Genomic DNA, 14997 nt, shown 5'->3' on the forward strand with positions numbered 1-14997 from the left:
AAGGTCGTGAGTTCGGTTCCCAGTACCGGAGAAAAACCAAAAAAAAAAAAAAAAAAAAGAATAATTCTTGTGTATTCATTCCTTGAGCTGTTGGGCTGAAACCATGTCTCTTTTGGTCCCCCCACTGTGTTCTTGGTGTAATATGCAGCATATAGAATAAAACTGTGTGGATAAATAAGGCAGGCCACGGAAGCATTCTCAGAGTACATGACGTCCCACCGTTTTGCTATTCTTTTAAGTACTAATACTTAGGTAGCTATTAAGTCTCTGGTACTGTTGCTGGTGTCTCTGCGGACACAGCTTCGTTGTGCTCATCTGTTCTCTACTGAGCTCAGGACACTCAAGCCATGGTCTCCCGGGCTAGAAGCGGCAAAGCTTTTTGAAAGGACCACCTTTGCCAACAAGGGAAATAGTCTTGAGGCTTGTTGTGAGGCAAGAAACGTAAAAGTGAAGTGATAATCTCATGCTGATCTTTTGTTCTAAACAGAGATGCTGAGATGGGTGTTATCAAAATCTATTCAAATTGTCAAAGTCTGTTCAGATTGTTGCATCTAATGGGAGTGTCCCCGTCAGACTATGTGGTTTGGCTGCCCACATTTTAAGAACTCATGGTGCAGAAAGCCGAAGAGTTGATTGGATGTCACATTGTGATTCAAACAAACAGGGCACATACTGTAAGTGGGACTATAGTATAGCTGGGTTTCAGTTTTTTAATGGAGCCATTTGTGTTTAAACTTTTGTTATGAAGTATCACACAAGGAAGGTGAGCAGATACATACATAGCTCAATAAATTAGCACAAATTACTGTCCTAATCAAGAAATAGGAGATTCCCAGGAATTCCCCTTATATCTCATGTGAGTCATTATCCCTTCTTTTCCAAAGATAACTACTAGTCTAAGTTCTAAAAGTATAGTGATGGTTCTTTTGTGTATCCTTTTTTTGTCTGGATTCTTCCACACACGTTGTAAGATTTACCCATGGTGATGCACGTATCAGTTTTTTGGACATTTTTATTGCTGTGTAGTATATCTCTGTCATACACACGGGGTGCTGGGCATTTATAGCAGAGGCTTGTGTTTGCTTGCAAGTGCTCTACACTGAGCTAATCCCTAGCCTTCTTCTGTTGGTAGACATTTGTGTTGTTCCCAGTTAAGATTTTATGAATAAAACTGTTACATTTATTTTGTACCTATGTAGACACATGTACTCATTTCTGTTGGGTTTATACCCACTTGGTGTTGCAGGGCCATAGGATAGGTGTATATTTAACTGTACTGGAAATTGTGCGATTATTTTCCAAAGTGGTTGCATAATTTTGTTTTTTCACTAACAATGTTGGAATTGTTCCACAGTCTTAGCAATGTACCATATTGATCATGTTTTTAATTTGGCGTATTCTGGTGTATAGTGGTATTTAATTGTTGTTTTAATTTGCTAGTGAGACTCAGCATATTATCATGTGTTTTTCTGGTGTCTTTTGTATGTCATCTCTTCAGTTTGCTTGTTTGGTTTTTTCTCTGTTATGTTGCTCTTGTTTTTTGTTTTTTGTTTTTTTTACTGATTTATGTGAGTTTTTTATGCACTTTAAATATGGTCTCAGATATTTTCTCCTGCCCTGTGGCTTGCCTTTTCTTCCTCTTGTCTTTTGAAAACTAGGCGTTCTTAGCTTTAATTGGTCCAGCTTGTCAAGCTTTTCCTTATAGTCTTTTTAGCATCCTGTTTAAGAACATTTTTCCTACCTCAAAAGCGTGAAGATATTTTTCTGTGTTCTAGAAGTTCTTACTGCTTTGCCTTTCACCTTACATCCAACTCTCCACCATTTCCTCTTCTGTGGACAGCCAGTTGGCCTTGCCATTTTCCCTACAACTCTTCATGGCTTCCTTTTTCACACATCAAGTACCATTCAGGTGTATATTTGTTTAGAATATGTTTTGTTATGTCAGTCAGTTTGACTCTCCCAGCCTTAACACCAAACTATCTTAATTGCTATAGTTTTAGACTGAGTCTTAATATCTGGAAAAGCAAGTCTTTCTATCATATTTGTTAAAGATTTTTTACTATAGATTTTCATAGCTTCCTTATCAAAGTATGGAAGTTAACTTCTATTCCTAATCTGTTGAGATTGTGTTTTTTTAAAAAATCATAAGCAGATTGAATTTTATCAAAATTTTTTATGAATTTATTGATTTTTTTCTACTTATTCAAATATTACACTAACATTACATTTCTGGAATAAAGCCAGCTTAGTCATGATATACTAACATGTAAATTATACAACATATTAATATATGTGTTTACAACATGTAAATTATTGGATTTGGTTTGCTAATATTTAGTTTAGCCTTTTCCACATATGTTATGAGTGAAATAATCCTGTGTTTATTTTTCCTTTCTCTTGGTATCATCAAGTGGTTTTGATATCAAAGTTAGGTTGACCTCATACAGTGGACTGAGGAGTATCTTAGTTACTTTCTCATTGCTGTGACAAAGTATGACACCCACAAGTTAAAGAAGGAAAGGCTTATTTTAGTACACAGTTTGTAGAGGTCTCCATCCACAGTCAGCTGGCTCCAAAACAGGGCAGCATGGAAGAGGGTGTTGCAGAGCAGAAACAGTGCATGGAATGGCAGACAGGAAGCAGGAAGCATCAGCAGTGAACCTCTCTTTCCCTCTTTATTCCATTCAGACTACAAGCCTATTGGTTGGTGCCACTCACCCCCGGGTTAGGTATTCTGCCTTCAGTAAATCCTGTCCAGCTATGCCCAGAATCATGCTAATCCTAGCAGTGGACTAATTCACTTATCACACCCATAATCCATATTCACATACCCTAGATCTGGCCACCTCCAAAAATCTCCTCCTATGAGTGCTTTGGGGGAACATGCAGATATTATCTATATAAAGTGTTATAATCTGTTCCTGTTCTCTGAAAAAAAAATTGTGTCTCATTTCTTTTTCTAATGTTTGATAGAATTTATGACTAGATATCTCTTCTAGAATTTTCTTTATTAAGGAAATTTTTTAGCTAGTTATTAGACATTTTTTATTTCTTGTATCATTCTTGATAATTTTTCCATAGGAATTTATCTTATTTCATCTGAAATGTCAGACATAATTGGCTTAAACTTTTTCATAATACTCCCTTATGATCTTTTTACTTTGCAATAATAAGAGAACAGTTACAGGAGTAGAGCACATAACTTTTCCTAAATCACCTGAGAGTAGGTTTAACCATGATGTCCACTACCATATGCCCTGTTTTTAATATGATCTTGGGTATGGATCTGAGTTTCTTTTCAAATGGATATTGGTATTAGTCAATGTTTACAAGAATTTGCAAGGCTGGGGCAAGGCTCCTCAAAAGACTGCACATGTTCTGAATCAGATTTAATGCAGGACACAGAAATTTACATGAATGGCCTATAATGGCTGCCCACAGAGTCAAATGTAGAAGAGTGCAAAAGACCTGTCCACTCTCTAGAGATCTGAAGGATCCAGCAGAAGTCCTGGAGCCCACAGTAGTGACCCCTGTGAGTCTACATCAAGAGGCCAAAAGACCTAGGACAGAAGTCCCAGCAGAGGATGTCCAAAGGCTGGCGCTGGAAGCTGAAGAATTTGTGCTAAAAGCCAGGAGACAACACCCAAGGTGAAGGGGAAGGGGAAGACCAGGGCCCCTCCGAAGAGAACAGCCTAATTGAGGAAAGTCAACCCCAGTGAAGCTCTTGTAAGGAAAATGCACTGAAATCCTTCTCTACCATTTTCTTTGTACAGATAACAAACTTCCCAGAATCATGCAGACAGTTCAGCTGGGTGTTCCCACTCAAGTTGGCAATTAGTCAATTAACCACCAAGTATTTTAGCACTGTTTTTAAAAAGACCATCCTTTGTCTAAATATCTTGGAATCTCTGTCAAAACAGTTGTCCATGTATGTATACTTTTATTTCTAGACCATATTCCATGTGATCTATTTGCCCATTTTTATGCTAGTATCACTCCATTTTGTCACAGCTCTCTAAGTCTGGAAGTCAAGGAGTGTTAGCTTTCCAACTTGTTATTTTTCATAGTTGTCTGGGCTCTTCCAAGTCCTTTGCATTTCCTTATGGATTCGCTTGTTTGTCCACATATATGCGCATTCACACAGTCTGCTGGGATTTTTGAGATTTAGTTGATTCTACAAATCTATTTGGAGAGAATTGACATCTTAATAATATTGAATCTTCTGACCCATGAAACAAGATATATCTCTCTATTGTTTTAAATATTTGATTTTTGTAGCCATATTTTTAAAGTTTTCTGCATATAGATTTTTTTTTTTCTTTCCTTTTTTTGAGGCAGGGTTTTGCCATGTAGCCAGGGCTGACTTTGAACTTCTAAACCTGTCTCAGCCTCCCAAGTGCTGGGACTACAGGCATAGTACAGATGTTAAATGCTGTGTGTGTATGAAATTGTGGAGTGCTGAATACTTTCGATGCTATTGTAAATGGAATTTTCCACAGTTTAATTTCATTTTAATTTTAGTTTCATTACATTGCTTATTGTTAGTGTATAGAAGTGGAACTGATTTATATATGTTGAGTTTGTGTTTATCAGCCTTGTTAAACTCATTTATGAGTTCTAGTTGCTTTTGTAGAGATTGTTAGGATGCATCTAAAATGTTTGACTGAAAGTGTCTAAAGTTGTAGGACACATACAAGACCAATCTCTTTTTCAAACATACGTCTGTTTGATCTAGATTACCCCTATTACGAAGGAATAGCTTTTCCGGGTCTCTATTGATAATATTGTTCAGCGAAATTTCTTCATTCTACATGGTTGAAATTCACACCTCCCCCACCTTTAAAAGAGCTTTGGTAAAAGATTGTTCATGGTGTGTACACTCACTCTATGTATATGCCCCTTACAATTAGATCTCAGGAAACCCCTATAAGCATCTCTGTCTGTGTAACTTCCTCCAAATCTCTCTGTATCTGCTCTCTAAATCCTGATCTCTGTTCAGTGAGATCATTTTGCTTTGTTTGGAATTTCCCTTTCTCTCCCACTGGTAAGAAAGCAATTACCTTCTTTGTTTCCCTTTTCTCTTCCCTTGCTACCTCTTATCCAATGTCTAAAAGCCATTGTTCAGTGTATTTTGCAATTTAACAGCCACTTATGGTGGCTGAACTTCTCCAGTCATAGTTACTGTATTGTAGATACCTGCTGTGTCTTACTCCATCATTCTGTTTTTATCTCCATAGTTCAGTTGAGCACCAATGATTATTGTAAGTTCACTGGAAGAATCAATGAATTATAAGCAAATAATGATGTGTAATATGACCTTAAAAATATTATTTGTATGAGAATAGCTTTCAAATTAATTTCAGATGAATGCTGTGATACCGCTGTCTTATTAGTTCACTAAACAAAGCATAATTATCCAGGTCCTACAACATTTGTGACATACCTATCTTCTTTTACTAAATATACTTCTTTTGCCTAGTTACAGGTTTTTCTTGCTTTGGAAGTTTTATGCTGCATTTCTTTTTAACTGCTTTGGTGGTAGAGACATTATTCTTATAGACAGTTATTATTTGGATTGGTCCAGTATCACATTGTAGCTATAGCTAGTATGCCTCACTACATACTCACGTATCACAAGCTCAGCTTTTGTTCTAAAACAACTTGCTATGTAGGCTTTCTTTCTGGCAATTCAAACAGATGAATGATGGTGTAGGTGACTTTTAAATGCCCTTCAACCTTGCGATTCTATTATTCTTTAGCAAATTAAATTTCAGCAAGAATGTCTTGAGTGCCATCCTAATAGTGTGCGTTATCTAAGAAGAAAAACTGTCTTTGCCTTTGAGAAACTCAGAATTTCACTGGTGAGATAATGCCTTTAAATATTAAAAAAAAATGTGTCTGATTAATTGCAGGATGAACGGCACATATCTTAAGTGCCTGAGATGTAAGGTCAGAAAGAGACAGCTTGCAGGAGTAGAATGAGAAAGAACACATCATCCTGTGAGAGGGGCTGTCAGTGGAGGAGAAGCCCTAAGGCAGGACAAAGGGCCGCACATTTGCAGGAGTGTCAATAAGGAGAGCAACCCAGCAGAAGAAAGTGTTTGGTCTTGTTTTAAAAATAAGAGGCTGAGTTATGAAGAACTGCAATTTTGTCAGCAGTGACATTTCTGTCAGCAAGTGCCAGCATGGTGGCAGCATTGGCCACCTAGATTTAAAGATTTCAGATTTGCATGGCTGAGGGGCCACTTTGCATGTTAAGGTTGCGGTGGAGTAAAATATTTTCATGGAACAGTCTTCATCTATATAATGATACACACCTGTTTTGAGAAACGATGAGCAAACTGCCACGAGAGCTTTGTGATTCGACAGTTGGTAGATGCTGAAGAAATTCTTTTGAGTCCTGTAGCTTTTTACTGTCTAGGTCTAATCGATTGTAGTCTTTTGTTTGTGTTTAGCTTTTAAGAATCAAGGTCACATTAAAGTTAGGTCTGCCTCGCTGTGTTGATACTGAAATCTGGACACAGTGCTCCTTGATGTCCTTTAATCTTTAGTTTGTGTTAGAACAATCATTCAAAATGTACCAATTAATTTTTGTTTAATATTGTTTAAGCAAAAACAAATAGACATATACTAGAAAGAAGGTACTGCAAAATCATAAAAGCAATGTTATTTCTTTGCATTGACTGCGGCCTAAACAAATTATGGACTGTTTCTAAGGTTTAGTTTATTATTGAATATGAAATATGCATAAAGTCTCATCTGTTAGTATGAAAACCCCACACACGGAATTTGCATGTCATAGTCTTGTTTTTAAAATTGTGGAACTATAATACTGCATCATTTTGTTTGAAAGAGTACCAAACAGGATGAAAACATGACTAACAGATACTAAAAGCTTTATGTATTAGTCTTGATTCAAATTTTCTAAAATCACTGTTTAAAAAATGCTTATGTGGACCGGGGATATAGCTCAGTGGCACAAGCACCTGCCTGGCAAGTGCAAGTTCCTGAGTTCAATTCTCGGCATCAAAAAAAAGTAAATAAATAAAAAATGTTTATGTATATTCTTTTTTTTTTTTTTGGTTTTTCTCTCCGGTACCGGAACCGAACTCACGACCTTGCGCCTGCCAGGCAGGCGCTTTGCCGCTGAGCTAAATCCCCAGCCCCTGTATGTTCTTTTTCGACAATGGTTTTATTTTTGTGGCTGACTGAGCGTGTTCATTTAAAGAAGAGCAGCGGAGAAGGAATACGGGAGACGGATAAGTATAGCTTAGAGATAAAGTTGAATGTGAGTGTGTAAAATTTATGCTATAAAATAGAATAGTTTTGAAGTCTATCAGGTAAAACATAAAATGTGGATAATACTTAATAATCTTCAGTATCACAATGAATTATTTATAATATTTGATGCCTAGAGAAACTGAGAAAAGAATTTATGGATATTATTTTTCTGCCTCATTTCTGGTCACCCATCATTCACTGCAAGACCATTTCTTTAGCTAATGTGGCATTTTCTTCAGGTCTTCTAAAGGCCATGGAACCCACTAAATGCGTATGTGATGATTGAATCATTATTACTGGAGGAAAAAATTAAAGCAAAGGAAATTTAGTCTTAATAAAATAATGATATAAGATTTTTCTTTCTCTTTTCTAGTTAATATATTTTATTCTTCTCAGTAAAGTAGGATTTGGCCTGTAGGACATACACTGTAATATATGCTTTGTTGGAAAAAAAAGTTTTTAAATGAATGTTTAAAACTATTGCTGCTGTAAAAAATAGCACATGTACTTCTGTGGTTGTTTTACTTTGTTTTGTTGTTGTTCATTTTGGCAGATAAGATAACACAAGAGGACATTGAAGGCATTCTACAGAAATTTACGGGGAATATAATGCAGATACCCCCCCTGTAAGTTCAAATACTGAATTTGAGTAAATGTTTAGTTTTCTTTACTACTGGTTAAAATCATCATAATTAAAGTAAAACAGACTTCCTTTTGCTATATGTTGAGGCAGGTTTTAAATCTGACAGAGTGAATGATCAAATAAAAGTGAGCCTGATTTTGATTGCGTGTAAAGCTTCTGACCCTAAGAGGCAGTAGAATGCAGTCTCCTCTGTTCCGGGTGTTACCACAGCTGGGATTTGTGCTAATCAGGTTTTTTTTTTTTTACAGCTTTTCTGGTTCTATCTACAGATACCAAGCTGTTTGGGAATTCAGAAACAGCACTTTTCCCAAAATTGCTATGATGGGACCAAGTGAGGGCATTGGAGTTGTGATTCAGAGTCCTAACTGCACTGCTGTCAGGCACGCTCCTTTTGCACCCAGAATCTTTCTTCATACAAAATGCAGCCTCTGAGAGTTATAAAATACTAAAAACATGCATATGGGTTCATTTGGGTTATTGTAACAAAATACAGTAAACTGGGTAGCTTATAGGTAGCAGAATTTTAATTCTTACAGTTTTGTGGGCTGAGAGGTCCAAGAAAGGTACTGGCAGATTCAATTTCTGGTCAGGCACTCATAGATGGTGCCTTTTCACTGTGTCTTCATACATTGGAAGGGGCAAGGCTCTTTTATGAGGGCACAAATACCTGCTCTGGACCTAACGACCTTCCCAAACGCCCTACCTCCTTAACCATCATCTTGGTACATAGTTCAATGTGTGAATTCAGAGGGTGACACAAATATTCTATACATAGCACTGCTTAACCATACATGTATGTACATTAACACTACAGGCAAATCACTTTTTTTAAAATAGTGAAATGGCTATAGAATGTGTTAAAATAAGTTCAGAATTTAGTATTTACTTTGTTTTTAAATGTTTGTTAGTTTGTTTCTGAGAACATTGAACTATTTGTGAAGAAGTGTTTCTTCATGATTTTTCTCAAAAGCCAAACTTTAAAAATTTTGGGAAGACTGGCATAAACACTATTCTAGACTGTTAATTTAAATTAAACTTATTTACATTTATTTATGAGGCCCAGTTTAGATGTTCTTTTTTTGTGACTATCCAAAAATTTTGTGATCTAATAAAATTTTATCACACAAAGCTAAAATTTAGTAAGAATATTATTTGCTTCTTAGTGTTTTAGAAACACTTTGATCACTTTTATATGAAAATAAATTCTTTATAATAGAAATTATTTCAAGGAAATTTACCTGAGATTATTAGGACCAGAGGCTACAACTAAATTCCTTGTGCCTCAACATAGAATGAGAACTAGTGAAGACAAAAAATGGATAGCCATCTCTGGGAAGATGATTAAAGAATAAAATTGACAACCTTGCTTATTGAGGCCAGAATGGCCTTCTTTAGCCTCAGAAATATTTAGGAACTTTATCCTTAATAACACTGTGTGGTAGATTGGCGGGGCGGGGGGTCACAATGACTAGTTCATTTTTAAGCAGGGATTTCAATTTGGAGGACTGCTTGTTACCCTTTCTTTTATGCTGTCATCTGGAATTATTATTTCTCATTCTCTCTGTTTCCCCCAAATCTTCCTCTCTCATTCTGTCCCTTTTGTTTTGCAAGCTATTCTGCTTTAAAGAAAGATGGGCAGAGACTTTCAACTTTGATGAAGAGAGGTGAAGTAGTACAAGCCAAACCTGCCAGGCCGGTTACTGTGTACAGCATCTCCCTTAAAAAATTCCAGCCGCCGTTTTTCACATTAGGTGAGATGGAGAAATTTGAAATCATCCATACTTACGTGTACTTTTATTTCGTCATTGGCTAATGTTGTGTAATTTTAATGGATCCCTACCACAGTGGAGATTTTTTCAAAAAGAAAAGGTATGATTTGGTAACATATTTAATAAGATACCTAAAGCTACATGGAGGTTTACATGGCCTTTATAACCGCTCTCAGTTTTTCGTATATTGTGTACCATCTTACTATAAAACTGGAAGTAATATGCCTTAGACCTCTAGGAAGAATAGGTAAACAGTATAGATTTTTCAAGAAGCATTTTTCGTTTTTTGGACAAAAGTATCTATAGATGAACTGAATTTCCCCCCCTTCTTTGTTACCTGCAAGTTATTATTAAAAATTCCAAAAATAGTAAGGCAGAAATGTATTGTTGGGTACACGGTCACATTTTAATTTAGGTTATCAATCTGACTATAATCCATATTTGAAATAAATTGAAAAATCAAAATGCTCATTTTGATTGTTTAGAAATTTTCTGTTCTTCCTGGCAGTAGAAAGTTGTAGATGAAGCCTTGAACATAGTAACAGTGAAGAATCAAAAGCTGTTGTTCTTAAATCATAGGCTCCTTAAAATTGACCCTACCCTTAATTTTATGATGCATATTGAATAGGATTTCTTTTAGAATTACTTTCCCAGTACCTTTATTCCTAAACTTTGTAGGTTTTTTCCCTCTTATTGGCATTATATCTTTTGATGTGGTTTAAATTTCTTCAGAATGTGGTTTTCTACAATTAGAAGAAGACTCTCTGCCTTTTCTTAAGTTACTGATTCTAAGCTATTGGACAGATAATGAAAAAACACATTGAAAAATGTTTCTTTCCATGAAAGCGTAACAGCTGGTTTGGAAACATAGATTTTATCTACCAAAGTAAGAAAAACTCTTAAATTCTCTGACTCCATTTCAGTCATAAATATTTTGTTGTCTAGAGAGCCCAGTGGCCCAAAAGAGCTGTCTAGCAATGTCAAATATAATGCAAGAGTGTTAGCATACCTACATTTGATCTTAGTACTGCTCTATCTTAGCAGTGGCCCCTAACTGTGAGCTGATGAAAAAAAGAATTAAAATCCCCAGGTGGTGAGTTTTGATTAATTCCCCCAAATGGCTTTCCAGTATTTCCTAAGACTAGAAACAGCTAGACTGTAGCCCTTTTGTGTGGAAATGGAGCCGGCTCTTTTCAGGATGTCTTGTTGATAAAAACGTGAAACGGGGCTGTGTTTTCAACCAAGAAAGTTTTATACTTCTGTGTTAAGATGTTTTGATGTTCAGTCAATTCTGGGATATTGTGTAACTATTGTATAATTTCACTTCATTTTTTTTCAGGCATTTTCTAAGAACATTTAAATATGCTGAGCTCTCTCTGTCTCTAGTATAGTATCTCAAACATAATTTCTGTTACTGTAATAGGTTTTTGACTGTACAGATCTGAAAGTATTTTAAAAACCAACAGCTCCTGGTAACAAAGCTCAGATTTTTAACCATTTAAACTCTAATAAGTGAACAAGGTGTACATATCTGAAAATAGTTTTTAACATCTGGAGCAAAACTGAGATTTCTAACTACTTAAAACCTATTAAATAAATAAGGCTGAAATATTAAAGCGTATGACTTGCCAGTTAATTTAAAATGTGTTCGTGAATTTCTGCTGTTTGCTTTTTCCATGCTGACTTTTCAATCTCACAAACACATATGCTACTGCATGAATAATTTATGTTTCAGCACATAAATATTTTATCACTCAATTGTTTGCATAGTGCATTTTTACATTTGTTTAGGGGCATCATTTCTATGTAAAGTAGATTTCAGAGGAGGTTAGCAATTTACCATGTCACTGTTAACATTCCAGATGTTGAATGTGGAGGAGGTTTTTATATCAGAAGCTTGGTCAGTGACATTGGCAAAGGTAAGCAGAAAAAATGAATTATGAATTATCACTTAGAGAGTAATAGTCCTTTTTTATGGGAAGAGAGAATTTTCTGGTCTTCATATTTCTGAGTGCTGGCCCGAGGAGCTGAACTCTTGCTGTCTGCAGCTTGGGAAGCATTGTTTTATGGCGCGCAATCATCGGTCCAGCAGCTGTAAGAGACTGGTAGTGGGAGAGAAGAGGGATAATGGGTTAAGAGCCACCTCTTTCGAGTGCAAAACATGTTAACTTAAAGTGGTGTCAGAGAGAAAGATCTAGTCTTCTAAAAGTTATTTTCTTCGCTGCAAATCAAAAATTTTAGAAACTGGTATTGCAAATAGCGTTGCAAATAGCCGGAATGTTGTGGTTCTGGCCCTGCTATTTCCTGGCAATCATGACAGTCACGGCAATCATATTATCTCTTTTGCAAAGTAAGGGTACGGTTTTTACCTCGCGGGGTTGCTTTGTGAGTTAAATAAGAAAAATGTGTGCAAGTTCTTTGTAAACTTTCAAGCAGTTTGTAATTTTTTAAATGTTATTTTGCTACATTTTATCTCAAGGTTCTTGGTTTTTGCATTATTTACAGTTAATTACATTATTTCAGTAGTGTTTGGTTTTAAGAGGATTGAGTCAAGTTCTGTCATTTCCAAAATTATATACTGTAAAGTTTATCTTCTGTATTTTTCATCTTTTGTTGCCGTAGAGCTCTCTTCCTGTGCCAATGTGCTAGAACTGACCCGAACAAAACAGGGGCCATTCACGCTGGAAGAACATGCCCTTCCTGAAGACAAGTGGACCATCGATGGCATTGCACAGTCTCTGGAGCACTGCTCATCTCTTTTCCCAGCTGAGCTGGCACTTAAAAAATCAAAACCTGAGGAGTCAGATGAGCAGGCTTTGAGCTGTGAATACGTAACTCTAAATGAGACAAAGGAAGAAGGTGATGTAATTAAGACATTTGGAGATCAGTCTGGGGGATCATCATTTCCTGGCTGACGTTTGAGCGAATACCGTGTACAGATACAGAATGATAAGCTATATGCAAGAGACAAATCAATACTCTTTTTGTATGAAGAAAACAAAACATCCTTTACAGTTTCTATAGCATACAATTTATTTACTACACATTGTGTATGGCCTTACAGTTGTTCAGTTCTTTGCTGTGCTGTGGATTGTTCTTCAAAGATGTTTTTATCTTGTTAGAATATGAATTTGATTAGATTCAGGAAAATTAACTTTGAATTTGAACTTGCTTCAGTCATTTCCTGTGAAAAAGTTGAACAAATTTTCTAATGAAAGAAAAATATAAGGTACATGTTTTCTTCAGTTTCACAAAAGTAATTATAATTTAGTATTACTTTTATTTAGGCCTTTAGCCCATTGTTTTGAAATTCTTTGACTATGAAATAGCCATTATTGAATTCTTTCTTGTGTTTTGGAGTTTATTAGTACTAAAGCATTTTGCTGATAAGACTGCACCTCATCTAGGAATGGCTACATTTAGATGTTGGAGATGAATAAAGTTTCTAATAAGTATTTTTAAATGAACCAGATTATCCTGCTACCACTAGCAGGATGTGAGTAGCTGGATGAAAGTCATTGATTAATTAATTTCATCTCTGTTTTACCATTAGAACAGAAGACAGCTCCTTAGCATTGTATTTTGGCAGCTATGAGATATTTTCTTGGTGATTATATTGACATAGTAAACTACTTTGTACCAAATTACTAAGTAACATAATTTTTAAAATTTAAACTAAAGAATATATCTTAAATTTTTCTTTTCTTTGTTTTTTAGCATTTATTTATATCTCTTTATGGAGCATTAATCTGTGTGACATTGTTTGTTTGTTCTTTCAAGTGATATTTATAGACATGGAGATAGCTACTTCGAATTTCCAGCTAATTTCTTCTGCTCTAAATATTTAAAAACAGTGACTCTCAAGTGTTTCATTCAAATAGCTTCAGAAAGTTTCCTGCTCCTCTTTACCATAATTTTGAAAATGTAGTCAGATTACAAAATAGCAAATTTCATGTAATAAAATTTTCATATTTTAGTTATGGGAATGTAATATATTATGCAGCTATACTGTAGAAAACTCAAATCCCTCTTCATTTACTCAAATGTAATTTCAAAAGGAAGACTCATTTAAAATTTCATGAAATAAAAAGTTTCTAGATTTCTATGAATTGCCTTTTTTTAAGGTGGTTGCTTACAATCTCAAAAATTATAAAATATGTAAGCCACAGTGGTTTTATTTATGCTTAATCTAATATAAACTTAATATAAAAGATGTTTCAGTAGAGCATTTTCAGCATATTGACAGTATATTGTATTTTTTTTTTTGGTTTTTTTTTCTGGTACCAGGAATCGAACTCATGACCTTGCACTTGCCATGCAGGCACTGCCACTGAGCTAAATCCCCAACCCTGACAATATATTGTAAATGAAAATATTAAAGCTAATTCTTAGGATGAAATAGAAAATGAGAAAAGAATTGATATTATGATATATTAATATAACATGCCAAGCATAAATTTATAAGTTGAAAGTTTATACTATTATATATTCAGTTAGTGTCCTGCATTTTCTGTCAACCAAAGGTAACAGTGGCTATCTGTGCCTATTGGAATGGCACAGATTGAGGTATGTCTTCATTCATTACTAATTAAAGTTCAAACAGAGAAGTATTTAGGTTTTAGAATACAAATGAAGAACTTCTGTGTCATGTCCAGCACAGGTTTTGAAATTTTTGGAGTGACAGGTGGTGGAGGATGAAGAAGTAAAGACGAGTTAGAAAACAGCTGAGGTCAGGTGGAGCCCTCTCTCCGGATGGGAGAAAAGGGACTGCTCAATTACTGCAGTGCATTTGTTTATATGCTTGGCAGGTTGATGTCACGTGACACCCTTCTGCCTAGCAACCTGTTTGCTTGGATAACCTCCGGCTCTTGGTAGTTTTGGAGCTAGAACAGCTTATTTATATGGCTTGCCTCTGGCCCTCTTTGTTTTTGGGATGGGCCTTGTTCCAGCCTGCATGTAGGATGGAGGATGGATCTCCAACTTTAGCTGCTCCCCATACTTCTGCCCTTTTCTCAATTTAAAAATTAATAGATCTAGGGCCTGGGATGTAGCTCAGGGGCACAAAGCCTGCCTGGCAAGTGCAAGATCCTGAATTCAATTTCTGGTACCAAAAATAAAGTAATTGATAGGGTGAATTTGTTAACAGGGAAGAGTAGAGATTATTTGCAAAGGCAAGTAAATGAAAATTTACTGGTAATCTTCATCATGTTAATGCACTAACTGTAGAATTTTAATTTTATATTGTTAGTTTTCCTGTTTTATTGTTCAAAAAATTATCTTAAGGCATCTACTTTTTTACATTTG

At 35.6% G+C, this 14997-nt stretch overlaps 1 protein-coding gene across 1 annotated transcript in view; it reads left to right on the forward strand.

Annotated features, from left to right (window-relative positions):
- Nucleotides 1-13796, forward strand: part of Trub1 (TruB pseudouridine (psi) synthase family member 1) — a 37104-nt gene extending 23308 nt beyond the window's left edge. Inside the window, exons 5-8 of the mRNA XM_005387841.2 lie at nucleotides 7835-7907; nucleotides 9536-9675; nucleotides 11556-11612; nucleotides 12316-13796. Coding sequence (XP_005387898.1) covers nucleotides 7835-7907; nucleotides 9536-9675; nucleotides 11556-11612; nucleotides 12316-12608 — 563 coding nt within the window. The 3' untranslated portion in view covers nucleotides 12609-13796. The remainder of the gene's footprint in view (nucleotides 1-7834; nucleotides 7908-9535; nucleotides 9676-11555; nucleotides 11613-12315) is intronic.
- Nucleotides 13797-14997: the final 1201 nt, after the last annotated feature.

Source organism: Chinchilla lanigera, unplaced genomic scaffold (genome assembly GCF_000276665.1).
Source record: "Chinchilla lanigera isolate Chin_1 unplaced genomic scaffold, ChiLan1.0 scaffold00030, whole genome shotgun sequence".
In the NCBI taxonomy this organism is placed as follows: Eukaryota; Metazoa; Chordata; class Mammalia; order Rodentia; family Chinchillidae; genus Chinchilla; species Chinchilla lanigera.